The sequence below is a fragment of the Oncorhynchus kisutch genome, linkage group LG29 (genome assembly GCF_002021735.2).
Source record: "Oncorhynchus kisutch isolate 150728-3 linkage group LG29, Okis_V2, whole genome shotgun sequence".
Classification (NCBI taxonomy): Eukaryota; Metazoa; Chordata; class Actinopteri; order Salmoniformes; family Salmonidae; genus Oncorhynchus; species Oncorhynchus kisutch.
In genome coordinates this window covers 29,567,834-29,591,775 of record NC_034202.2, presented here as the reverse complement: position 1 = coordinate 29,591,775, position 23,942 = coordinate 29,567,834, and the positions used below count along the sequence as shown (strand labels likewise).

Genomic DNA, 23,942 nt, shown 5'->3' with positions numbered 1-23,942 from the left:
TTAGTCACGTTAGTGTTCTTGGGCACAGGGACTGTGGTGGTCTGCTTAAAACGTGTTGGTATTACAGACTCCAACGGGGAGAGGTTTAAAATGTCAGTGAGGACACTTGCCAGTTGGTCAGCCCATGCTCGGAGTACACGTCCTGGTAAGCCGTCTGGCCCATCCGTGACAGTTGATGCTCTCATGCATGTTTCAGTGTTACTTGCCTCGAAGCGAGCATAGAAGTCATTTAGATGTTCGACTAACAAGTGTCCACATACTTTTGCTCATGTGGTGTATGTTAGTCACACCAACGTAGGCTTAGTCTATGTTCATCAAAGAAAATCAAATAATAGGTCTACTGTAGCCCTTGAAAAAATATTAGCTTTCAACATGTTCAATATTCACATTTGGGTATGTTTCCATATTTTTGGATTGCACCGTTAAAGTTATCAGTAAACATGAATGTGTTGAAGGAAAGTTTAGTCTTAAAGTGGCATGACGAAATAGCAACTTGCGCTCATACAGAGAGAAAATCATATTGTGCATATGCACTGATTACACAACAACTAGTAAGATGCATCACAGAGGCATAATCATGTAAAGCTTTAATAACAAACATGTTCTTCATCACGCGACCCTTGAATATTCAAAGTCGAGAACCTAAAAGCGTCGAGGAGGGCAATACATCTCTGTATTTTAAAAGGTTTTGGCGATATATTATTAGCCTATCTGTCTCTACGCTGAAAAATCCATTTCGGTTTTTCCGCGAAGCTCCAAAAATCTATGAAATGTGTTTGCATGTTCTTCTCCGCGAGCGGGGATGTAGAGGTGGGATTGCGAGAATCGAAAGGTTGGAGAGCCCACACGCTCAGTTTCCGAGAAAGTACGTTTTACAATAATGTATTATTCAATTTCTCTCTTGTTCTATACATGCGAGGACTATATTAATTCAGTTTAGTGTAAGGTTGTCTTTCTTTCTTTTTTGACATCAATCTCTACGGTAGGCTTGGAGACGGACCGCTTGGACAGTGGGAGCCCTCCCCTCCTCTTCGTTCTGGTTTGGTAGGTGCGAATAAAAAAGGGCCCGTGTTTGCAAATATGCAGATAGGCTACATAAGAGGGAGGGAGGGGGGATCATACTTTGTCGAAGTCTGCTGAAAGTTGGGATGTCATCTTCCTAACGATCAAGTTAACTAGGGGAATGGGAGAATGGTTCTTCTATCTATACCCTCAAACGTGCTGGTGCAGACCATACGCTGACACCGCAGAGACCGTGGTTTCAGATCATTGAGTCTAGACAAAAGGTATTTTTGTGCTTTAATATTAGATACAATTAGGATTCTCGGCTCTCAGACGCATGTGAAATGATGCACACACTGTTATTGGGTTAGAATGGCCATAATGGTCATTTTGCTCTGCCATTCTCATTTGCTAATTTTCCTCGGATAATGTTGTCAATGCAGAAAATGTTTGTAGATATTGTGGAGAGCGGTTCTTTCATTCAAAGATTTTAAGGGGTGAAAATTGAAACTGTGAATCATCTGTTAATGACGTGCGCTCCAAGAAACTTGACGCTCTCCGTTAATATTTGCCATTGAAATTATGGCACTTTGCATTGGATCTTGATTATGTTTATGAATGTTATGCTTTTAATAACAGGTGGCGATGAGGCATCTCTTTACGTGGAGATAAATCGAAACTGAACTTTGTTTTCTGTAGTGTTCTCTTTAATCATCAACAAATGTTTTTGTGAAAATGCATAATGGATGAAAAAGAGCAATATTGTTTAATTTGTTTATGATTTAGTTCGTGCATAGCCAATACTTATCATAAGAACAGTATGCCAGTTGTTCTCAGGGTGATTTTATTGTAGAGGAACATGTTTGTTCTTCATTGTTCCGCATGCGACGACCAGCCAGTCTCCTGCGCGCGATGTCCCCGTGACATAGCAGTTGCAAGCCGGGATTTATCGCGACCCCCTGGTACTGCCTCAATCCGCCACCGGCAGTGGCGCTCGTATGGGCTTCATGTTCTTGCAAATTAGTCACGATTTAACACACAGTGGCATGCATACAATTTGGACTATTTTAACTCGGGAATGGAAAAGAAACAGAAAGGCGCAGCAGGTTGTGGGATATTTAATTCTGGTCCTTATAAACTTCAATGGGTCTCGTGCACAAATGTGACTGACTGTGTGTGTGTGTCTGTGAGTGAGTGAGTGAGTGTGACGTGGGTGCGTGACTGCTCGTGTGTGAGTCAGAGCAGGGAGGGGGTGGTTGAGAGAGGGGGCTAGGAAGATATGTGTGAGTGTCTGCGTGACCGCGGTCTGGAGGGAAGTGTTGCATTTGGCTCTGCATTACCTGAACTAATAAGTAGCCTATAGCCGAGCTATCTGGCAACGTCCCATAAAATATTACACTTTTTGGCTTGTTGTCAGATGTTTTGGTTTCACGATTGATGACAAACATGACTAGGCCTATTTATTTATGAATACATACAGTATTTGAAAAGTGCCATATTGACAGTATTATCTAGCCTACTTTTTAAACTTGCATATATTTATAGTCAGGCTATTTTGTATAGGCCTAATTAATAATTTATGAATACAAAACATATTTTGAAGAATATTATGCTATGTTCTAAACATCTAAATTAGTCTTAGGCCTATATCATAACTTGAGTGTGACTTTTTTAAAACTTGAATATGCCAAAGATGTTTGAGTTCTTTTAGTGGGTATGTCCATTTTGCTTATAGATTCCATACAGTACCCCTTCTCGTTGGCCTTGGGGAGTCTGTATGGTCAGACTGTTCGGGATGGTTATTCAGCCGAGAGGGGCCAATTACCGCCGCGCTCTGAGCTCCAGGGAGGAAGCACGAGCCATGTCTCCAGCAGCTCCCACTGACGTAATCAATGTAGAGTAGACCTATATAAGGGGGGAGAGTGGGTGCTTCGGTGAAAGCATAGTGGGAAAGTGTTATTATGTTTGATAGTGGCAGTCCTATTTGTGATGCTACCAGGAGAAGTAGACTAGTTGGGTGATACAAAAGGAGCTGTGGTAGAAGTCATAACTGCAGAAAGTATAGATAGCCTTTACAGATCTTTAGGCTGCTACTAGCATGATGGTAATGACGTCATTGAGGAAGATGTAAACAACAACAATGTCTACACAAACAACACTGTATTTCTTTAATATGTAAGACATTGGCACTTTTCTTTTTCTCATATAACAATGGATACACATAACCTTTTCCCAGTAATATAACCAACCTGTTCCTCATTATGCAATCATTTTTTCCCTTCTAATCATCACCACCATCATCATCATTATCATCATCATCTTAGCAGTAGCAGAATTTGGGATATTTCTATTCAGAGAGAATACACTGATGGGTTACAGAAACTGGGGGACTGTAGAGTGACAGAGAAGAGAGACTGTAAGTCTACAGGTTTGGAAGATATTTTAATAAAATAAAAAAATGTAACCTTTATTTAACTAGGCAAGTCAGTTAAGAACAAATTCTTATTTTACAATGATGGCTAAACCCTCCCCTAACCCGGACGATGTTTGGCCAATTGGGACTCCCAGTCCCTATGGGACTCCCGATCACGGCCGGTTGGGATACAGCCCGGGATCGAACCAGGGTCTGTAGTGATGCCTCTAACACTGAGATGCAGTGCATTAGACCACTGGCATTTAAATGCATAGGGAGTGTGTGAATGACATGGAGGAGGAACAGAGTGAGAGTGATATTAAGAGAGGGTGAAAACATGAAGGGAGAGACTGTGAATGACATGGAGGAGGGACGTAGGCTGTTATAGAGTCATTGACATTGGAAGAGGAATGGTAGACTGTAAAAGAGGGACTGAGATGGTGGGAAAAGATAGACTATGAATGACATGTTCATGTTTGATGGAGATGGAGAGAGTGTGAGGGATATGGGTCAGACAGAGAGACACTCTGAGTTTGATGGAGTGAGACTAGGACACCAGGAAGAAAGAGACACACAGACATACTGTATATGACAGTGTAGCAGGCAGGTGGCCCTGCAGCAGTGTGAGATAGATAGAGCAGAGCCCTGGTCAGACTCGAAGCAGGAGAGTGAGGAGCTGAGGGGCTGAGGGGCTGGCTCAGGGGTCCGTGGCGCCACGGACCCCTGAGCTGGTGAGAATGCGGGGGCTGTGCTCCTGCCTTTGAAGCTTTACCTCCCACTAATTCTGGCCTTCCAATTTCCACATGCTGCACCCCCCCCCCCCCCCCCAATGCTCTCCCCCACCCCTTCCCTTTGTTTCCCTTATAAGGACTGGCCTGGCCATTTCTTCAGCTTTTCTCAGGGATGTGCCTGTTTGTGAGTGGGGACAGGTCAGTGGAATAGTAGGATAGTGTCTCTTCATAGGAGGCTGGCCATTGGGATGTTTCAGTTTATTCAGTACACACTCTGAATAAAGCATTGGAGTCAAATTCATTTCAGTCCATTTTAATTTATGAATGGAAAAAATACTCACCCAATAAGTGTGTTATTTTTCAATTGGATTGTGGACATTAAATGGGCTCATAGTGAATAACAGGATATTTCCCCAGAGGGACTGTCAAGGAACATTTTAAAGAGCCAACCAACACTACAGTAAGTGCTGATATCTAGTTGAATTGACAGACGTGATCAATTATGTTTAGTCACATTTACATTTTAGTCATTTAGCAGATGCTCTTATCTAGAGCGGCTTACAGTAGTGAGTGCATACATTTTTCCTACTTTTCTTCTATACTGGCCCCCAACAGGAAATGAACGCACAACAAGCTCCATCTACCATTTGAGATGCACGGAGTCTAGAACAGTGAACTTCTAGCAACAAATCTTTAAGGAAGGAGAGGAATATACAGGGCTGTGAAAAAGTAGTTGCCCCCTTTCTAATTTTCTCTACTTTTGCATATTTGTTACCGACCGGCTCGATTCGGTCTTATGTAGCAACATTTGAAATTGCGTTTTTCACATTGGATAAAAATCTAAACTTAGAGCTAGAAAGTGGTATATCATACACTACAGTTGAGGAAGTTGGGAAAGTAAATCTGCTTTGAAATTTGATAAACTTGTAACAGCACTTTTGAAAAAATGTCCCTTGAATTTTTTGGTGCACCTATTGGAGAACTCTTTTTTGGCTACACCCATTCACCATCGTTCACACCCTCTTCAGCCGTAGCCCCACCCATCTCTTTAAGTAATCACATTTGAGGCCATGTGTTAAACAGAGTGGGTATGGTAGGATACCAAACAACCAAAGATTAAGACTAAAGGGCTGGTTCATTCTATGTCGCGTACAGTTGTCGCAGTGACATCATGAACATTCTATTGTGGTCTGACATCAAAGTTGTCATTGTCGTTATTTAAAAGTATAAACACAAAAATGACAGGCTGCATGACATCAGCAGCATGGTTGTCCAAAATAGCATAACTGGTGTATTTTAACACCAACAAACCCATCCGTTTAAAAGTGAATTTAGTATATGTGAATATAGCAAACTAGGCAACTAAAAGCAACTTTCTAAACAATGTTTTGGTTAGTTTCTAGATGGTTAGCTAGCTAGCTAACGTTAAGTTAGCTGGCTAGCCAGTTCAAGTAATGACCATATCATATAGCTGACATCGTCTTCACTTTAGCTAATTTGTTTTTATTATTACAGGAAAATAAACTCACAAGAAGATCATTATATACAAGTTAATGGCAAGCTAATTACAGAAAGTAGGTTATGGTTGTGAGTGTGATGAAATAAAAGCAGGGCATTCTACCGGAGAATTTTGTAACTTGGACACTGTCTCATTGGCCTAACGTTATATTGTAATTTGACTTTGGTGCAGGTCATGTTGTCCTTCACATTACCGTCTCTGGTAAATACACACTATATCAAATAAAATCTTGTTTTTTTGTCACGTGCACAGGATACAGTAGGTCTTTTGTTTAGACATGTAGCTAGAAAGCTAGCTAAACAATGAACCATAATCACAACTCATAACGTTACTACCCTTCATGAATATACAGGTAGCTAAAGCTAACCAACTAGGTTCATTGTTAGTTAGCTAGCTAACATTAGGCTATAACTAGCAATACAAATGGATCTGAGATACGAATAATATTTCTACACAGATCATACACGTAACGTTAGCTAGCGAGCCAGCCAGCTAACATTAGCTAGCTAGCTAACAGTACACTTTAATTTACAATAAAAATCACTTTCTGAATAAATCAGAAACTTATAATATCTGAAAATGTCCCTCGCTAACTTATTTTTCAACCATTCCACAAATTTCTTGTTAACAAACTATAGTTTTGGCAAGTCGGTTAGGACGTCTACTTTGTGTATGAAACAAGTCATTTTTCCAACAATTGTTTACAAGACAAATTATTTCACTTGTATCACAAATCCAGTGGGTCAGAAGTTTACATACACTGAGTTGACTGTGCCTTTAAACAACTTGGAAAATTTCAGAAAATTATGTCATGGCTTTAGACGCTTCTGATAGGCTAATTGACAACATTTGAGTCTATTGGAGGTGTGGCTGTGGATGTATTTCAAGGCCTACCTTCAAACTCAGTGCCTCTTTGCTTGACATCATGGGAAATCAAAAGAAATCAGCCAAGACCTCAGAAAAAAGTTGTAGACCTCCACAAGTCTGGTTCATACTTGGGAGCAATTTCCAAATGCCTGTAGGTACCACCTTCATCTGTACAAACCATAGTACGCAAGTTTAAACACCATGGGAACACGCAGCCGTCATACCACTCAGGAAGGAGATGCCTTCTGTCTCCTAGAGATGATCGTACTTTGGTGCGAAAAGTGCAAATCAATCCCAGAATAACAGCAAAGGACCTTGTGAAGATGCTGGAGGAAACAGGTACAAAATTATCTATATCCACAGTTAAACGAGTCCTACAGTATATCGACATAACCTGAAAGGCCGCTCAGCAAGGAAGAAGCCACTGCTCCAAAACCGCCATAAAAAAGCCAGACTACGGTTTGCAACTGCACATGGGGACAAAGATCGTACTTTTTAAAGAAATATCCTCTGGTCTGATGAAACAAAAATAAAACTGTTAGACCATAATGGCCATTGTTATGTTTGGAGGACAAAGGGGGAGGCTTGCAAGCCGAAGAACATCATCCCAACCGTGAAGCACGGGGGTGACAGCATCATGTTGTGGGGGTGCTTTGCTGCAGGAGGGACTGGTGCACTTCAGAAAATAGATGGCCTCATGAGGCAGGAAAATTATGTGGATATTGAAGCAACATCTCAAGACATATGTCAGGAAGTTTAATCTTGGTTGAAATTGTGTATTCCAAATGGACAATGACCCCAAACATACTTCCAAAGTTGTGGCAAAATGGCTTAAAGGACAACAAAGTCAAGGTACTGGAGTGGCCATCACAAAGCCCTGACCTCAATCCTATAGAAAATTTGTGGGCAGAACTCAAAAAACGAGTGCGAGCAAGGAGGCCTACAAACCTGACTCAGTTACACCAGCTCTGTCAGGAGGAATGGTCCAAAATTCACCCAAGTTATAGTGGGAAGCTTGTGGAAGGCTACCCGAAATGTTTGACCCAAGTTAAACAATTTAAAGGCAACGCTACCAAATCCTAATTGAGTGTATGTAAACTTCTCATCCACTGGGAATGTGATGAAAGAAATAAAAGCTGAAATAAATCATTCTCTCTACTATTATTCTGACAGTTCACATTCTTGAAATAAAGTGGTGATCCTAACTGACATAAGACAGGGAATTTTTACTGATCAATTGTCAGGAATTGTGAAAAACTGAGTTTAAATGTATTTGGCTAAGGTGTATGTAAACTTCCGACTTCAACTGTATATATATTTTGTATTATTTGAAAACAAAGGGTTCCCTTTATCTAATATTAGGTTTTGGTTGAAGATCTGATAACATTCACTGAAAAAAATATATGCAAAAATCGAGAAAATCAGAAAGGGGGCACACTTTTCACTAAGGAGATGAAATATCAACCAATCATACCTTCTATGACACTCTTCAACTGCTCTACATTCAAATGTGTGGATTCGGTTATTTTAGCCACACCCGTTCCTGACAGGTGTATAAAATCAAGCACACAGCCATGCAATCTCCATAGACAAATATTGGCAGTAGAATGGCCCATACTGAAGAGCTCAGTGAGTTCCAAACTGCCTCTGGAAGCAACTTCAGCACAATAACTTTTTGTCAGGAACATCATGAAATGGATTTCGATTGCGGAGCAGCCGCACACGAGCTTAAGATCACCATGCAAAATGCCAAGCTTTGGCTGGAGTGGTGTAAACCTCTTCATTTGACTCTGGAGCAGTGGAAACACGTTCTTTGGAGTGATTAATCATGCTTCACCATCTGCCAGTCCGACTGACAAATCTGGGTTTGGTGGATGCCAGGAGAATGCTACCTGCCCGAATTCATAGTGCCAATTGTAAAGGAATAATGATCTGGGGTTGTTTTTCATGGTTCGGTCCCTTAGTTCTATTGAAGGGAAATCTTAACACTACACCATAGAATTACATTCTAGACAATTCAATGATTTGTCAAGATTGGTGTGGAAGAACTTGATTGGCCTGCACAGAGCCCTGACCTCCACCCCACCAAACGCCTTTGGGATGAATTGGAACGCCGACTGCGAGCGAGGCCTAATCGCCCAACATCAGTGCCCGATCTCACTTTTGATCTTGTGGAAACAAGTCCCTGCAGCAATGTTCCAACATCTAGTGAAAAGCTTTCCTAGAAGAGTGGAGGCTGTTATAGCTCATGATTTTGGCATGAGATGTTCGACGAGCAGGTGTCCACATACTTTTGGCCATGTAGTGTATCTGAGCATATTTTCTTTTTGAGTACAACATTATTGATTATCATAGGCTATGCCATTACATGTGAATATAGCTAATCGGCCAGAAATGTAGGGCATCCACAAGGCATAATGATGATGAGTTATATAAATACTACATTACAATCTTCTCTATATGTTTTGTGGTTGGAGGGTTGATGATGTCATGAAGAATGATAACCAACGTACTTACTGTGTTGTAAGTGGGCAACCTGTTTGTTAAAAAAAAAAAACATATCTTTGTGTATAGCTGTTTGTGTGTTTTTTTCATCAAATATCTGATGCATACAAGATAATATATTATGCAAATTAGGTCAACATCTAATCAGTTAAAGAAATGTTTCACATTTACTTTTATATTTGTGTGTATTGTTGTTAGATACTATTGCACTGTTGGAGCTAGGAACACAAGCATTTCAACTCCCCCGCAATAACGTCTGCTTAATATGATTTGATTTGATTTCCGTATATCCTTTAAAACCAAGATGTGCGACCTTTACCAGCAGATTCACCACCAATAAGACTAAGACAAAGTTTCTGTTATTAGGAGAAAGTGATGTCAAAATGGGAATTGTTCATGGTCTGAAGTCTTAATTCATGTGAAATGGATTTGAATTTTGTCAGTGTGTAGCGTGTGGGAATGATTGTTTCAAATCCCTTTGATGCAAAGTGTGACCATCCACAGGCCAGCGTCTCTTGGTTTTCTTCTGGGAAACACTATGGCTACATTCAACCTAGCCCTATAGGGTGGGATTTAGGTTGTACATCGGTCAAATTGGGAGTAGAATACATAGAAGTGCCTTTTCTCATTTAGTATTTTAATGTTTTTCTATGTTCTGAATATTCTTATTTGTCTTATTGTGTATTGTAGCTGGGGGGCTTGATGAACTTTAAGTTGTGTAAGTGGACTCATCTTTCCTGGCTATTAGTGGTTATGGGATGTTTGGGATACATACTATCTAACGGAGCTGCCTCATTGGCTTTTTAGCTGTGTTCAATCTAATAAACGGGTAACATAACTGAATGGCAGAGTAGCTGTCTTATGTAACGGAGTCTGTTGTTTACTAAGATGCTGTCTAGGTCCAACACTGAGCCTGTTATTGAAGGACCCTTCTCTCTCCCTGTGCCAGTTTGTAGGTTGACAGTGGAAGGATGTGGATGAGGGCTGAAGTTTAGACAGAGCACAAGGGCTCTAAGGCCTGCCTGTGATTGGCTGTCCGATTCGTCCACAGCGGGGAGGTGCCACCTCACCTGGGCTCAGAACAGACTGTGAGAACTTCTCGGCTCCCCCTCCCGCCCGCCCCCCCAGCCCTGCACGTACTGGAACATGTCTAGCGGACGGTCGGAGGGAAGCCGAGACCGGACAGCCGAGGCCCTAGAGCGAAGCAGCTGCAGTGAGGATGTCCCTGTCATCGAGCGCAGGAACCGCAGTGGCATCATCAGTGAGCCTCTGAGTAAGAGCCTTAAGAGGTCCCGCACCCTCTCGCAGTACACAGCCGCCTGCCCCACCAACACTAATGGACACGCACACCACAATGGAGAGACCAAGAGCCACCCGGCCAAGCCCCAGCCGCCCCCACAGCCCCAGCCCACTGTCTCAGCGCTGGCGGCAGCCAAGCTGGACCGGACCCTGGAGCAGGTCCTGGAAGGACAGAACGGCCTGCTGCACTTTGCCCAGGCTGCGGTGCTGTTAAAGAGGGCTGGGATGGAGCACATGCTGCTGCCGGGGGGGATGGGGATGGGGATGGGGGGTAGCGATTCAATCTCAGGGGCAAACGACTTGGAGGGTGCGTCTGCTGCGGACTCCATTGGCGGTATTGCGGACTTCCCGTACGGTGTGGGAGGCGGCTTCCCGTTCAATCCCGGACTGTTTATCATGACACCGGCCGGCGTGTTCCTGGCTGACAGCGCTCTGCACATGGCTGGCCTGGCCGAGTACCCGGCGCAGAGCGAGCTGGCCTCCGCCATCAACTCCGGCAAAAAGAAGCGGAAACGCTGCGGCATGTGCCAGCCCTGCCGTCGGCGAATTAACTGCGAGACGTGCAGCAGCTGCCGGAACCGCAAAACGGGCCACCAGATCTGCAAGTTCCGCAAATGTGATGAGCTGAAAAAGAAACCGTCTGCCACTCTGGAGGTAAGAGTTCAGTGAGGAGACAGAGCTGGAGATGTCATAAAGGGTCACAGAGGGCCACAGAGAATCACAGAGAGTCACAGAGGAACATAGAGGGATACAGAGGGACACAGGGTGACAGAGGGTCACAGAGGGTCACAGAGAGTCACAGAGGAACATAGAGGGACACAGAGGGACACAGGATGACAGAGGGTCACAGAGGGCCACAGAGAATCACAGAGAGTCACAGAGGAACATAGAGGGATACAGAGGGACACAGGGTGACAGAGGGTCACAGAGGGCCACAGAGGATCAGAGAGAGTCACAGAGAGTCACATAGAGGGACACAGATGGACACAGGGTGACAGAGGGTCACAGAGGAACATAGAGGGAAACAGAGGGACACAGGGTGACAGAGGGCCACAGAGAGTCACAGAGAGTCACAGAGGTACACAGAGGGTCACAGAGGTTCACAGAAGGTCACATAGGGACACAGAGGGACACATAAGTTCACAGAGGGATAGCGAGGGTCACAGAGGGACAAAGAAGGACAGAAGGTCACAGAGAGACACAGAGGGATTCAGAGTGTCACAGAGGGACAAAGAAGGACAGAGGGTCACAGAGTGTCTCAGAGAGACAAAGAAGGACAGAAGGTCACAGAGTGTCTCAGAGAGACAAAGAAGGACAGAAGGTCACAGAGGGTCACAGAGTGTCTCAGAGGGGACAAAGAAGGACATAAGGTCACAGAGGGACACAGAGGGTCACAGAGGGGTCAGGCAGGATGGGGCATAGGGATGGAAAGAGTGTTTGGAATGTACATTAACCAAACACATAACTAAACTTTATACGTGTATGTATGGAGTGAGGCACTGTTCTGATTTCTTTGCACAGTGTGGATATAGCTCCAAAGTGAAGGGTTCAGTAGAGGGGTGTGGAGGGGCTTTTGGTAGGGCAGGGCTTTGAGTTGGGCAAGGGAATGACAGGTGGTGTGGTGGGGCTTTTTGGTAGGGCAGGGCTTTGAGCTGGGCAAGGGAATGACAGGTGGTGTGGAGGGGCTTTTTGGTAGGGCAGGGCTTTGAGCTGGGCAAGGGAATGACAGGTGGTGTGGAGGGGCTTTTTGGTAGGGCAGGGCTTTGAGCTGGGCAAGGGAATGACAGGTGGTGTGGAGGGGCTTTTTGGTAGGGCAGGGCTTTGAGCTGGGCAAGGGAATGACAGGTGGTGCGGAGGGGCTTTTTGGTAGGGCAGGGCTTTGAGCTGGGCAAGGGAATGACAGGTGTTGGTGGGGTTGCTTTTTGGTAGGGCAGGGCTTTGAGCTGGGCAAGGGAATGACAGGTGTTGGTGGGGTTGCTTTTTGGTAGGGCAGGGCTTTGAGCTGGGCAAGGGAATGACAGGTGGTGGGGAGGGGAGGAGTAGAATTGCACCGTGGGGTCTCTTTAGTCGGTCCTCCGCAGTGCAGCGCATGCCCTGAATGAACATCCCTCTGTCCATACCCATGATACACAGCTCTCATTTTACCCCCTCACAAAACAGATGGAAGGACTTTTTTAATTGGGGGTCATTGCGTGTTTAGCAGTTCACACAAATGTGTGTGTGTGTGATTGTGTGCATATGTTGCAAAATTAGTATTGCCTTGTGGGTATGCGTGAGTAGGAACGAGGAGATAGGAAGAGAGAGATGTGACAGAGAGAATGTCTGATGGGCTGTTTAGGATTTTGAGAGTTTGTGTGTTTGTAGGTGTGTGTTTGACAGAGTGTGGCAGTGCGTGATACTGTTTGTGTGTATATGTTTTTCATGGGTAGAATGTGTGTGGTAGAACATACACTACATGACCAATAGTATGTGGACACCTGTTCGTCATGAGCATTAATATACAGCTGGTCCCCCCTTTGCTGCTATAACAGCCTCCACTCCTCTGGGGAGGTTTCCACTAGATGTTGGAACATTGCTGCGGGGACTTTCTTCCATTCAGAGGGTAAGAGCATTATAGAGGTCGGCACTAATGTTGGGCGATTAGGCCTGACTCGCAGTTGGTGTTCCAATTCATCCCAAAGATGTTTGATGGGTTGAGGTGAGGGCTCTGTGCAGGCCAATCAAGTTCTTCCACACTAATCTCAACAAACCACAGAATCGTCTAGAATGTCATTGTATGCTGTAGCATTAAGATTCCCCTTCACTGGAACTAAGGGGCCTAGCCCAAACCATGAAAAACAGCCCCCAACCATTATTCCTCCTCCACCAAACTTTACAGTTGTCACTATGCATTGGGGCAGGTAGTGTTCTCCTGGCATCTGCCAAACCCAGATTTGTCCGTCAGAGTGCCAGATGGTGAAGCGTGATTTATTACTCCAGAGAACACGTTTCCACTGCTCCAGAGTCCAATGGTGGCGAGCTTTACACCACTCCAGCCGACGCTTGGCGTTGCGCATGGTGATCTTAGGCTTCTGTGCGGCTGCTTGGCCATGGAAACAGTTCTTGTGCTGACGTTGCTTCCAGAGGCAGTTTGGAACTCGTAGTGAGTAATGGAACTGAGGAAAGATGATTTTTACACAATACGCTCTTCAGCACTCGGCGGCCCTGTTCTGTGAGCTTGTGTGGCCTACCACTTCACGGCTGAGCCGTTGTTGCTCCTAGACGTTTCCACTTCACAATAACAACACTTACAGTTGACCGGGGCAGCTCGAGCAGGGCAGAAATTTGACGGACTTACTTGTTGGAAAGGTGGCATTAGAGCTCTTCACTAAGGCTATTCTACTGCTAATGTTTGTCTATAGAGATTGCATGGCTGTGTGCTCGATTTTATACACCGGTCAGCAACGGGTGTGGCTGAAATAGCCGAATCCACTAGTTTGAAGGGGTGTCCACATACATTTGTATATATAGTGTAATTGTGTGTGCTTGTGGGTATTTGATGGCTGTGGCAGAATGTGTGTGTGTATGTGTGTGGCATGGTCCATCTGGCCATGGGGCTGTCATCTGCAGCACCAGGTGTCATTGTGGCACAGGCGCCCCCCTCTCTCCCTCTCTCTTTCTCCTGTGGCACGCCCGTTTGGCTAAATGGCCTCCAAACTTGTCTTCTGGGTCACCTCAGTAGCACAGGACTCTTTCCTCTGTAAGGTGTGGTATATTACATTCTGTTTTTAAACCACTTCATTTGACAATTAAAGCCAGTACTGTATAAAGATGTGATAAACACGCTATGACAAAATGACATAACATCCATGACAATATTTTGGTATATTGCCATGGCATGATAGATGTTATCAGGTGATTTATATGAGCCTCAATTGTCATGATGACTTTATGCAATAATGAATTACCGTTAATAAGATGAGTGATGCAATTGATCTCCATTAATTATACAAAGGACGCAACCGTCACATCAAAAATGGTCAGATTCATTTATTGTTGCTTTTTAAGATGTAAATACAAGGTTGATATGATTAGGCTCTGCCATCTTCTGTCTTTCAGCATCCTGCTTTTCCTGTAAGGATGCAGATGTACATTATATGAGCTATGCTAGTAGACAATGCTGTCCAGATCATGACATGTGTGCTCTCTAACAATGTCCGCATGTTCACATTAATCACAAATTAATCACACATTTTAAATTCTTTCTTGTGATTATGACTATTTTGGCCAAAATACAGTTTGTAGAATACATCCTGAATATCCCCTATGGCTGTATGTACTATGCAATGCTACAACACTCACGTTTATGAGACAGAGGGTGATCAGTTTGTGTAATCTGGTCATAAAGAGTTGCGCTCCAAGCAGACATGCAACAACAGATGAATCAAGGCTTGATCCACATGTTATCTGGTTGTGACTTTTGTCATCAAGACAGGATTCCATTTTTAGATGTCAACTCATGGTTTCACTGTCAACATTCCTACTTTACTCTGAAAGGGTTCACTGATGTACTCAGATGCTTGTGAATGTGTGTTGGTAATAGGACGTATTGGACGTTATTTGATTGACAGTGTGCTGCTGTTCACATGGTAGCAGTGACCAACAGTCGTTTACGGCATCAGATCAACAACAATGACTGCAGCCTATGAAGTTGGTGTCTGCATTTGTTCCCAATAACCAAAAGAAAGAATCACACAAACTAATCTCAGTTTCTAATTGATTCGATGTCACAGAGTTTTAGGATTGTACGCAGCCAATGAAATCAGATTGTTTGTTGTTGTTATGTTTGGTCACACACCAACATTATGGCCATAGCATGGGACTTGATGTAATAATCATCTGTTTAGCATTTACGTTTTGGAATAGTTTATCTTCAAATGAACTGTTGACTTCTCCTTCAGATTGGGTAAATGGTGTGCCTCATCTGCACTGGCAGACCAATGCTGTCTAGAACTGTTCTGTGTTAGGGTCAGCCTTGAGCAACAGGTCAAGGGGTCAGAGAAGAGTCTTGCAGAGTCAGTCAGTCAGAGTGATGTCATAACACCATGTCAAAGGTGAGAATAATGACAGAAGACATATTGTGTACAATAACACATCTGATATATACCCATGTATCCTACATTGATCTTACAGATTTGTGTGTTCACGTTTATAATTTATTGGCGCTTGTCTGAGAGGACTGCCATCCATATTGCCGATGGAGGGTGTTCTTTCAGGCTCTACAGAAAATAACATTGCCTGTACTATGAATCCATATTTCCCTATCAAGTATTACCACACTGTAAATAGAACAGATAGCATTATCTACGTTACTCTGTTTTATATTCTGTTAACTGGGGCATTATGAAATGGTTAAACATATTGCCCAACCCCCCTCAGCCCTCTTGGTCACTGAGGTTAGGACATGTTCAGGGGCACCTGGGCAGCACCTGGGATAAAATGGAGGATCATGGTCATCCGATCCGGCTCGTAAGCAGCATACCACATTCTGTCATCTGCTGTTAGCTTGAGCTGGGGTCTAGAAACAGCCCCAGAGAGTCACATCTCACGTGGACGCAGTCCACTGTCTAACAGGGATTCTAATGGATGGAGATCACTTAGCCATAGTGCTTATAGTGTGTGAGTGTGTGTTGTGTTGTAAAGATGTGTCATGTGATTTAATAAGTATTTTGATGCTTGGTTTGTTTTAACCTTTTCAGACGCCCCAAAATCAGGGAAAAAACTGGTTGTTTTTAATCAATGCTTCTGATAACATATTTATGATTTCTTTATGACACATTTGTAATTGTTAGTCTGTTTATTGTTAGTGTATATTGTTAGTGTATATTGTTAGTGTACATTATTTGAAGTTGATGCGGTCCGATGTGGTGTGTGTATGTGAGAATAGAAAGAGAGACCAGCGGCTCTGGTCTTTGTTGATGGTTTCCATGGAAACCTCATGGCAGCCTAAAGATGGCCGTAAAAATAGAGTAAGGGGAGGTGGCGTGTCGAGGCCTTAGCGTGCCGAGGCGTTAGAGTGCCGAGGCCTTAGCGTGCCGAGGCCTTAGCATGCCGAGGCGTTAGTGTGCCGAGGCCTTAGCGTGCCGAGGCGTTAGAGTGCCGAGGCCTTAACGTGCTGAGGCGTTAGAGTGCCGAGGCCTTAGCGTGCCGAGGCATTAGCGTGCCGAGGCGTTAGAGTGCCGAGGCCTTAGCGTGCCGAGGCCTTAACGTGCCGAGGCGTTAGACTGCCGAGGTGTTAGAGTGCCGAGGTGTTGAAGTGCCAAGCAATAGCCTGCCGAGGCCTTAGTGTAACAAGGTCTTAGCGTGCCACGGCCTTAGTGTGCCGAGGCCTTAGCGTGCCGAGGTGTTAGAGTGCCGAGGCCTTAGTGTGCCGAGGTGTTAGCGTGCCGAGGCCTTAGCGTGATGGGGTCTTAGTGTGTCAAGACCTTAGCGTGACGGGGTCTTAGCGTGTCAAGACCTTAGCGTGACGGGGTCTTAGCGTTTCGAGACCTTAGCGTGACGGGGTCTTAGCGCGTCGAGACCTTAGCGTGACGGGGTCTTAGCCTGCCGAGACATTAGTATGCCGAGGCCTTAGCGTGACGGGGTCTTAGCCTACCGAGACCATAGCGTGCCGAGGCCTTAGTGTGCTGAGGCCTTAGCGTGCCGAGGCCTTTGTGTGCTGAGGCCTTAGCGTGCCGAGGCCTTAGTGTGCCGAGGCTTTAGTGTGCTGAGACCTTAGCGTGCCGAGGCCTTAGCGTGCCGAGGAGTTAGAGTGCCGAGGCCTTAGTGTGCTGAGACCTTAGCGTGCCGAGGCCTTAGCGTGCCGAGGAGTTAGATCGGCCGAGGCCTTAGTGTGCCGAGACCTTAGCGTGCCGAGGCGTTAGAGTGCCGAGGCCTTAGTGTGCCGAGACCTTAGTGTGCCGAGGCCTTAGCGTGCCGAGGAGTTAGAGTGCTGAGGCCTTAGCGTGCCGAGACCTTAGCGTGCCGAGGCGTTAGTGTGCCGAGGCCTTAGCGTGCTGAGACCTTAGCGTGCCGAGGCCTTAGCGTGCCGAGACCTTAGCGTGCCGAGGCGTTAGTGTGCCGAGGCCTTAGCGTGCCGAGGCGTTAGAGTGCCGAGGCCTTAGCGTGCCGAGGCGTTAGACTGCCGAGGCCTTAGCGTGCCGAGGCATTAGCGTGCCGAGGCGTTAGAGTGCCGAGGCCTTAGCGTGACGAGGCATTAGCGTGCCGAGGCGTTAGACTGCCGAGGCCTTAGCGTGCCGAGGCGTTAGAGTGCCGAGGCCTTAACATGCCGAGGCGTTAGACTGCCGAGGTGTTAGAGTGCCGAGGTGTTGAAGTGCCAAGCAATAGCCTGCCGAGGCCTTAGTGTAACAAGGTCTTAGCGTGCCACGGCCTTAGTGTGCCGAGGCCTTAGCGTGCCGAGGTGTTAGAGTGCCGAGGCCTTAGTGTGCCGAGGTGTTAGCGTGCCGAGGCCTTAGCGTGATGGGGTCTTAGCGCGTCGAGACCTTAGCGTGACGGGGTCTTAGCCTGCCGAGACATTAGTGTGCCGAGGCCTTAGCGTGACGGGGTCTTAGCCTACCGAGACCTTAGCGTGCCGAGGCCTTAGTGTGCTGAGGCCTTAGCGTGCTGAGGCCTTTGTGTGCTGAGGCCTTAGCGTGCCGAGACCTTAGTGTGCCGAGGCCTTAGTGTGCTGAGACCTTAGCGTGCCGAGGCCTTAGCGTGCCGAGGAGTTAGAGTGCCGAGGCCTTAGTGTGCTGAGACCTTAGCGTGCCGAGGCCTTAGCGTGCCGAGGAGTTAGAGTGCCGAGGCCTTAGTGTGCTGAGACCTTAGCGTGCCGAGGCGTTAGAGTGCCGAGGCCTTAGTGTGCTGAGACCTTAGTGTGCCGAGGCCTTAGCGTGCCGAGGAGTTAGAGTGCTGAGGCCTTAGCGTGATGAGACCTTAGCGTGCCGAGGCGTTAGTGTGCCGAGGCCTTAGCGTGCTGAGACCTTAGCGTGCCGAGGCCTTAGCGTGCTGAGACCTTAGCGTGCCGAGGCGTTAGTGTGCCGAGGCCTTAGCGTGCCGAGGCGTTAGAGTGCCGAGGCCTTAGCGTGCCGAGGCGTTAGACTGACGAGGTGTAAGAGTGCCGAGGTGTTGTAGTGCAAACAAAAGCCTTAGCGTGCCGAGGCCTTAGCGTGCCAAAGCCTTAGCGTGCCGATGTGTTAGACTGCCGAGGCCTTAGCGTGCCGATGTCTTAGCGTGCCGAGGCGTTAGGGTGCCGAGGCCTTAGTGTGCCGAGACCCTAGCGTGCCGATGCCTTAGCGTGCCGAGGCATTAGACTGCCGAGGCCTTAGCGTGCCGAGGCGTTAGAGTGCCGAGGCCTTAGCGTGCCGAGGCGTTAGAGTACCGAGGCCTTAACGTGCCGAGGCGTTAGAGAACCGAGGCCTTAACGTGCCGAGGCGTTAGACTGACGAGGTGTTAGAGTGCCGAGGTGTTGAAGTGCCAAGCAATAGCCTGCCGAGGCCTTAGTGTAACGGGGTCTTAGCGTGTCAAGACCTTAGTGTGCCGAGGCCTTAGCGTGACGGGGTCTTAGCCTGCCGAGACCTTAGCGTGCCGAGGCCTTAGTGTGTTGAGGCCTTCGTGTGTTGAGGCCTTAGCGTGCTGAGGCCTTAGCGTGCCGAGGCCTTAGTGTGTTGAGGCCTTAGCGTGCCGAGGCCTTTTTCGTGCTGAGGCCTTAGCGTGCCGAGGCCTTAGTGTGCCGAGACCTTAGCGTGCTGAGGCCTTAGCGTGCCGAGGCCTTAGCGTGCCGAGGCCTTAGTGTGCCGAGGCCTTAGTGTGCTGACACCTTAGTGTTCTGAGGCCTTAGCGTGACGGGGCCTTCGCGTGCCGAGGCCTTAGTGTGCTGAGGCTTTAGCGTGTCGAGGCCTTTGCCACTTCACACCTCGCTGGCTGGAGATGTCTGGATTTATTTTTGGAACGCTACATTTGAAGGGAAATAAATAAAGCCCATGAGATACACTTAGTTTCTGCTGCATGTCTGAGTTTTCACCACTAGTCTCAGTCTCACGGTTGCTGTTTGCTCTGGGTGAGAGAGAGAAGTTGAGGTTTTATGTCAACATGAGTTTATATTTGTTTGATTATGTGTTTATTTTAATGCCAGTGTGTTTCTGTACTCTGGTCTGCTGATTGGATTTCTTTGTGGGCCTTTGTTTGGTTTTGTGGATATGTGTTAGTTTATTTGTTAAAACCTGTTCTGTCTGTTCTATCTGTTCTGTCTGTCTGCCTGTCTGTCTGCCTGCCTGCCTGTCTTTCTGTGTTGAGGCATTATGGTCAGAGGACAGATCCAGCCGACCCACTACAGGTATTACTACAGGTATTGTGTGGTGACATGACATGGCCAGTTTGAGGCATGCAGACACTGAGCCAGAGAGCTTTCACTGAGCGTTGTTACCCTCTCACACAGACATGCAGACTGACAGAGACACACACAGGCATGCAGACTGACACAGACACACACAGGCATGCAGACAGACACAGACACACACAGGCATGCAGACTGACACAGAGACATACTGATCAGTAGGCATGTTGCCAGGCAGACACAGAAACTAGTAGGAGTAGGACAGACAAGCACAGTCAGACAAACATACAGAAATACAGACAAAGACATACAGACACAGACAGACAGCAGTGGAGTTATTAACTCTCTTAACCAACCTGAGATGGGAGAGTTGACATCACAGTCACAGGTGAAAGGGTTCTTGTTACCAGTGGACCTGGGGCTGTCCAATGGGAAGTGATTGATGGGAGTATTTAGCCTAATGCTCTGCTCTAAAGAGAATGTCCCCTTATGGGCTGGTCCTGGATCAGCTGTCCCTAACAGAGTCACACTATGTCAGAACAAATAAGATAGCAAATTAGATACTGGAGCCACATTTCAGAGTATGAAATGTTCTGCCAACCGTGCTAGAGCAAGGCTAGCAGGCCCCTGGGTTGGGGACGTGTAGGCTAAATGCAGCGTCCATTGAGGAACGTAACAGGAACATATTCATAGTAAAATCAATAAATGGAGATTGAGATGCTGGACATTGAAATGGACGCCTGGAAATTATCGTGACCTTGGGAGCCCCTTCCCCCTTAGCCAGACCTGACAAATAATCATGTTTATGCAGAATGGAGGTCACAGGTGTTGGCTCAGATTGTTTTTCCTTTAATAAGTCACTGGTGAGTTCACAATGAAAAAGGTATTGAGCTTAGCATCTAGGTGCCTGAGTGTCATAGGTGAAAGGTCATTAGTGAGGTGCTTATGGCCCTTGCACCACTTTGACCTCCTTGCTTTTTTAGTGTTGTGAATATTCCAAAGTGAAAATGATATGACAGAAGAGAAAAGTTGATTATGTTAAATAGTATTTTATTTCTATCCTCGTCCTCCCCTTCGCTCTTTCTGTTCTCCTCCTCTCTCTTCCTCTCCTCTCCTCCCCTCTCTCTTTCTCTCCTCCCCCTTTCTCTTTCTCTCTTCCTCCTCACCCTCTCTCTTTCTATACCCTGATGAAGACAGCTCGAGTGTCGAAATGTAGGTTATAAAATGATTGTATCTGAGGTCCTAGAGTGTGCGACTCTCCTTTTCTTTTTTTCTCTCCTTGTCTAAATACTATTTTCCCCGTATTCTGAATTGTTTTGTGTAGTCTGTGATTTATTTTAAGTTACTACATTGACATCGACTGATAAAACACAAAGCTAGCTGTAGCATCAGCTTTGTGGTTTATCAAGGTGATAAGTATATTGTTCTTGTGCTATTTGATGTATTTCCGTGTATGTAGGTGTGTGTGTAAGTGTGTGTGAGGAAGTGAGTGTGTTTGTATGGGTGTGTGAGTGTTTTTTCCAGGCAGTGCTAGCTAACATGTGAGATTCTGTGCCGCAGTAGAGTTGTGCTTCTCAGAACGCCAGCCGTGCTGCAGCTCCGAGGGCTGAGCCGAGCTTGAGCCCCAGCGGTCCTCTATCTTATGACTGGCAGGCGACCACTCAACCCCTGCAGCTGCATTGCTTTGGTGCCTGCCCTGCCTAGTGCAATGCAATCAGAGCTAGAGATCCCACTCTGAGAGAAGAGTGAGGGAGGAACAGAGAGAGCAGTGTCACCAGTGAGAGCGCTGTGGTGTCATGGGAGATGGACGTGACTGCGTGGTGACTAAATAATAAATGTGCCATATCAGGTTTCGCATGGAGCCAGGGCCATGGCTGTTGACGGCCAGAGCGAGGTGAGGGAGGAGGGGAGGGTACGAGATATGTCTGTGTGGGATGCAGTGATTTCCATGATAGAGCTTGCCTGGCCTGGGGGGGGGGGGAGACAGAGAGACACAGAGAGAGAGAGAGAGAGAGAGAGAGAGAGAGAGACAGTGGAGCAGAAGAGAGGAGGAGTGGGCAGGGAGCGAGGGTGATGGTGTCTGTTAATGTGTTTGATGTGGAGATTTGATGAGCATGTTGTTGTCTGAATCTATTCAATAATTAGACTGGGGTAGAAGAATGTCCAGAGAGAGAGAGAGAGGAGAGAGGAGAGAGAGAGAGGAGAGAGAGAGAGGAGAGAGGAGAGAGAGAGAGAGGAGAGAGAGAGAGAGAGAGGAGAGGGAGAGAGAGAAAGAGAGAAACTGCAGATGTTGCAGTTTAGAATGGGTCTAGGGATGTGTTATCTTCTCCAAGCTGCGTCCACTAACCCTCTCCTTCTCTCTTCTCTCTCTTTGTCTTTTTTTTCCCTCTAAGAAGGTGATGCTTCCTACAGGAGCAGCATTTCGGTGGTTCCAGTAAGACTCTGACCCTCCTCCACTCTAACCCCTACCTACACAAACCCAAAGCTCTGCGATCAAGTGCAATGCCAACTCTCGCTTCGATTGTATCGGGCATGGACACTGGCTGACAAGAAAACAAACAAACAACAACTAAAAAGATGTTGAAAAAAAAATACGAAACAGGAATGATACAAAATAATCAACTGAGTAATGGATGCACCAATTATTCCTTGAACCAAAAATTAAATATAAAGAAAATAATCTATGGCAACTTTCATTCATTCCCTTTTCTATGTTCCCATTTTGGTACATTTTGTCCTGTTTCCAGCAGGACTTTTCTGTCGCTCAGACATGGAACTGTTCATTGCCTAACAGAAATGATGGACTGAGTGTGGACAATCAACACATGTCTGTGTTTGGTGTTAATGTTGTTCACGTGTGGAAAGATACAGTACTTGTGTAGAGAATGTACATTTATGGCTATATTTTAAAACTAGTGGCTAATGGCAGGCACTATTGTAATTTAGCACCATTGTTCTTATCTAAACCCTTGTCTATTTTATGATTTATATTGTTGCAAGAATATAGTTTGAAACGGATCAATGGTTGTCTTTTAAAAGAAAAAGGAAATGTTTGAAAATGTAAAAATCCAGATTTCTGATTCAAATTAAAAATCAACTCTCACCCTTTGGGGCAGAAGACAAGGGGACTCTTTAGCAGGATGATGCTAACCTCCAGACAACTCACTGGAATCTCCCCAACCAACCAACCAACCAACCAACCAACCGACCGTGTTTTTTTGGCCTGTATTTCCAAGCGTTTTATTTAATGAAACTGGCAGCCTTACATTCCTGTGGCCCTAGCGACTGTGTCTGGCATGAGGAGGACAGAGGGTGACATCACTAGGAGGCACTTGATCTGAGTCTACCTATTTCAACGCACTGAAACATGAATTTATCTTTATTTTTTATTTGTTTTTTTTTTAAATGATGTTGCTGATAGCTACATCTTTTAAAAACAACAGCGATGTTTGTATTCATTTAGAAAATTGGACTGGTTTTGTGAATAAAAACGAATGCATGTATTTGTGTAAACATTTACAGTTCTGATGTTTGTCTACTTGTCTTTGCATGTTTTTTTCCCCTAAAACAGCGGGTGAAGTATGAAAATGTCCGGTAAATCTTTCAAATTTGTTCCCTTTTCATATCATTGGATGCTATAATTCAAAAAAAATATTGGGCGAGAAATACAAATCATTAAAGCAGAAGGAGGAAATGGTGTGTTTCATTCAGATGTTTCCTGTTGCTCTAGCAACCAATACAAACAACACTGGTAGTGACAGGGTAGGAACCAACGTTTTGGTGAGTGTTTCCCAGGGGGCCCTAATTAGTGTTCCTCATGCAAGAGTGTTGTACTTGAAGGTTCTATGTAGAGATAGTGTGGAGTTGTTGCAATGGGTAGGTTGATGTACAGGTAACTGCCAAAATAAAGGATACACCAACATAAAGTGTCTTAATTGGGCGTTGGGCCAGAACAGCTTCAGTGCACCTTGGCATAGTAGAGTCTATAAGTGTCTGGAACTGTGTTGGAGGGATGCAACACCATTCTTCCATGAGAAATTCCATAATTTGGTGTTTTGTTGATGGTGGTGGAAAACACTGTCTCAGGCGCCGCTCCAGAATCTCCCATAAGTGTTCAATTGGGATCTGATGACTGATATAATCGTGCCCTGTGGATGGGGGCATTGTCATTCTATGGGGCTATAGCCATGGTAGACAAAATAATGGCCAGCCCAGAATTTGTTTACATGACCCTAAGCATGATGGGATGTTAAT

At 45.7% G+C, this 23,942-nt stretch overlaps 1 protein-coding gene across 8 annotated transcripts; it reads left to right on the top strand.

Moving 5' to 3' along the window:
• Positions 1-765: 765 nt before the first annotated feature.
• On the top strand, positions 766-23,209 carry LOC109874268 (CXXC-type zinc finger protein 5-like). Of its 8 annotated transcripts, none has more exons than XM_020466114.2 (4): positions 766-865; positions 987-1,044; positions 9,987-10,990; positions 22,082-23,209. In XM_020466114.2, exons 3-4 carry the CDS (start codon positions 10,184-10,186, stop codon positions 22,124-22,126), a joined length of 852 nt encoding a protein of 283 aa, XP_020321703.1. In that variant the 5' UTR covers positions 766-865; positions 987-1,044; positions 9,987-10,183; the 3' UTR covers positions 22,127-23,209. The 8 variants fall into 8 exon arrangements, with proteins under 8 accessions (XP_020321703.1, XP_020321702.1, XP_020321705.1 ...); XM_031809517.1 differs by having other exon boundaries at positions 782-865; positions 22,085-23,209; XM_020466113.2 differs by having other exon boundaries at positions 766-1,044.
• The last annotated feature ends 733 nt before the right edge of the window (positions 23,210-23,942 follow it).

Excerpts from the sequence above, each read along its gene's own strand:
- LOC109874268 (XM_020466114.2), top strand. The coding sequence starts at position 10,184 with ATGTCTAGCGGACGGTCGGAGGGAAGCCGAGACCGGACAGCCGAGGCC. Across the intron at positions 10,991-22,081 it reads AACCGTCTGCCACTCTGGAG|AAGGTGATGCTTCCTACAGG; the intron begins GTAAGAGTTCAG and ends TTTCCCTCTAAG.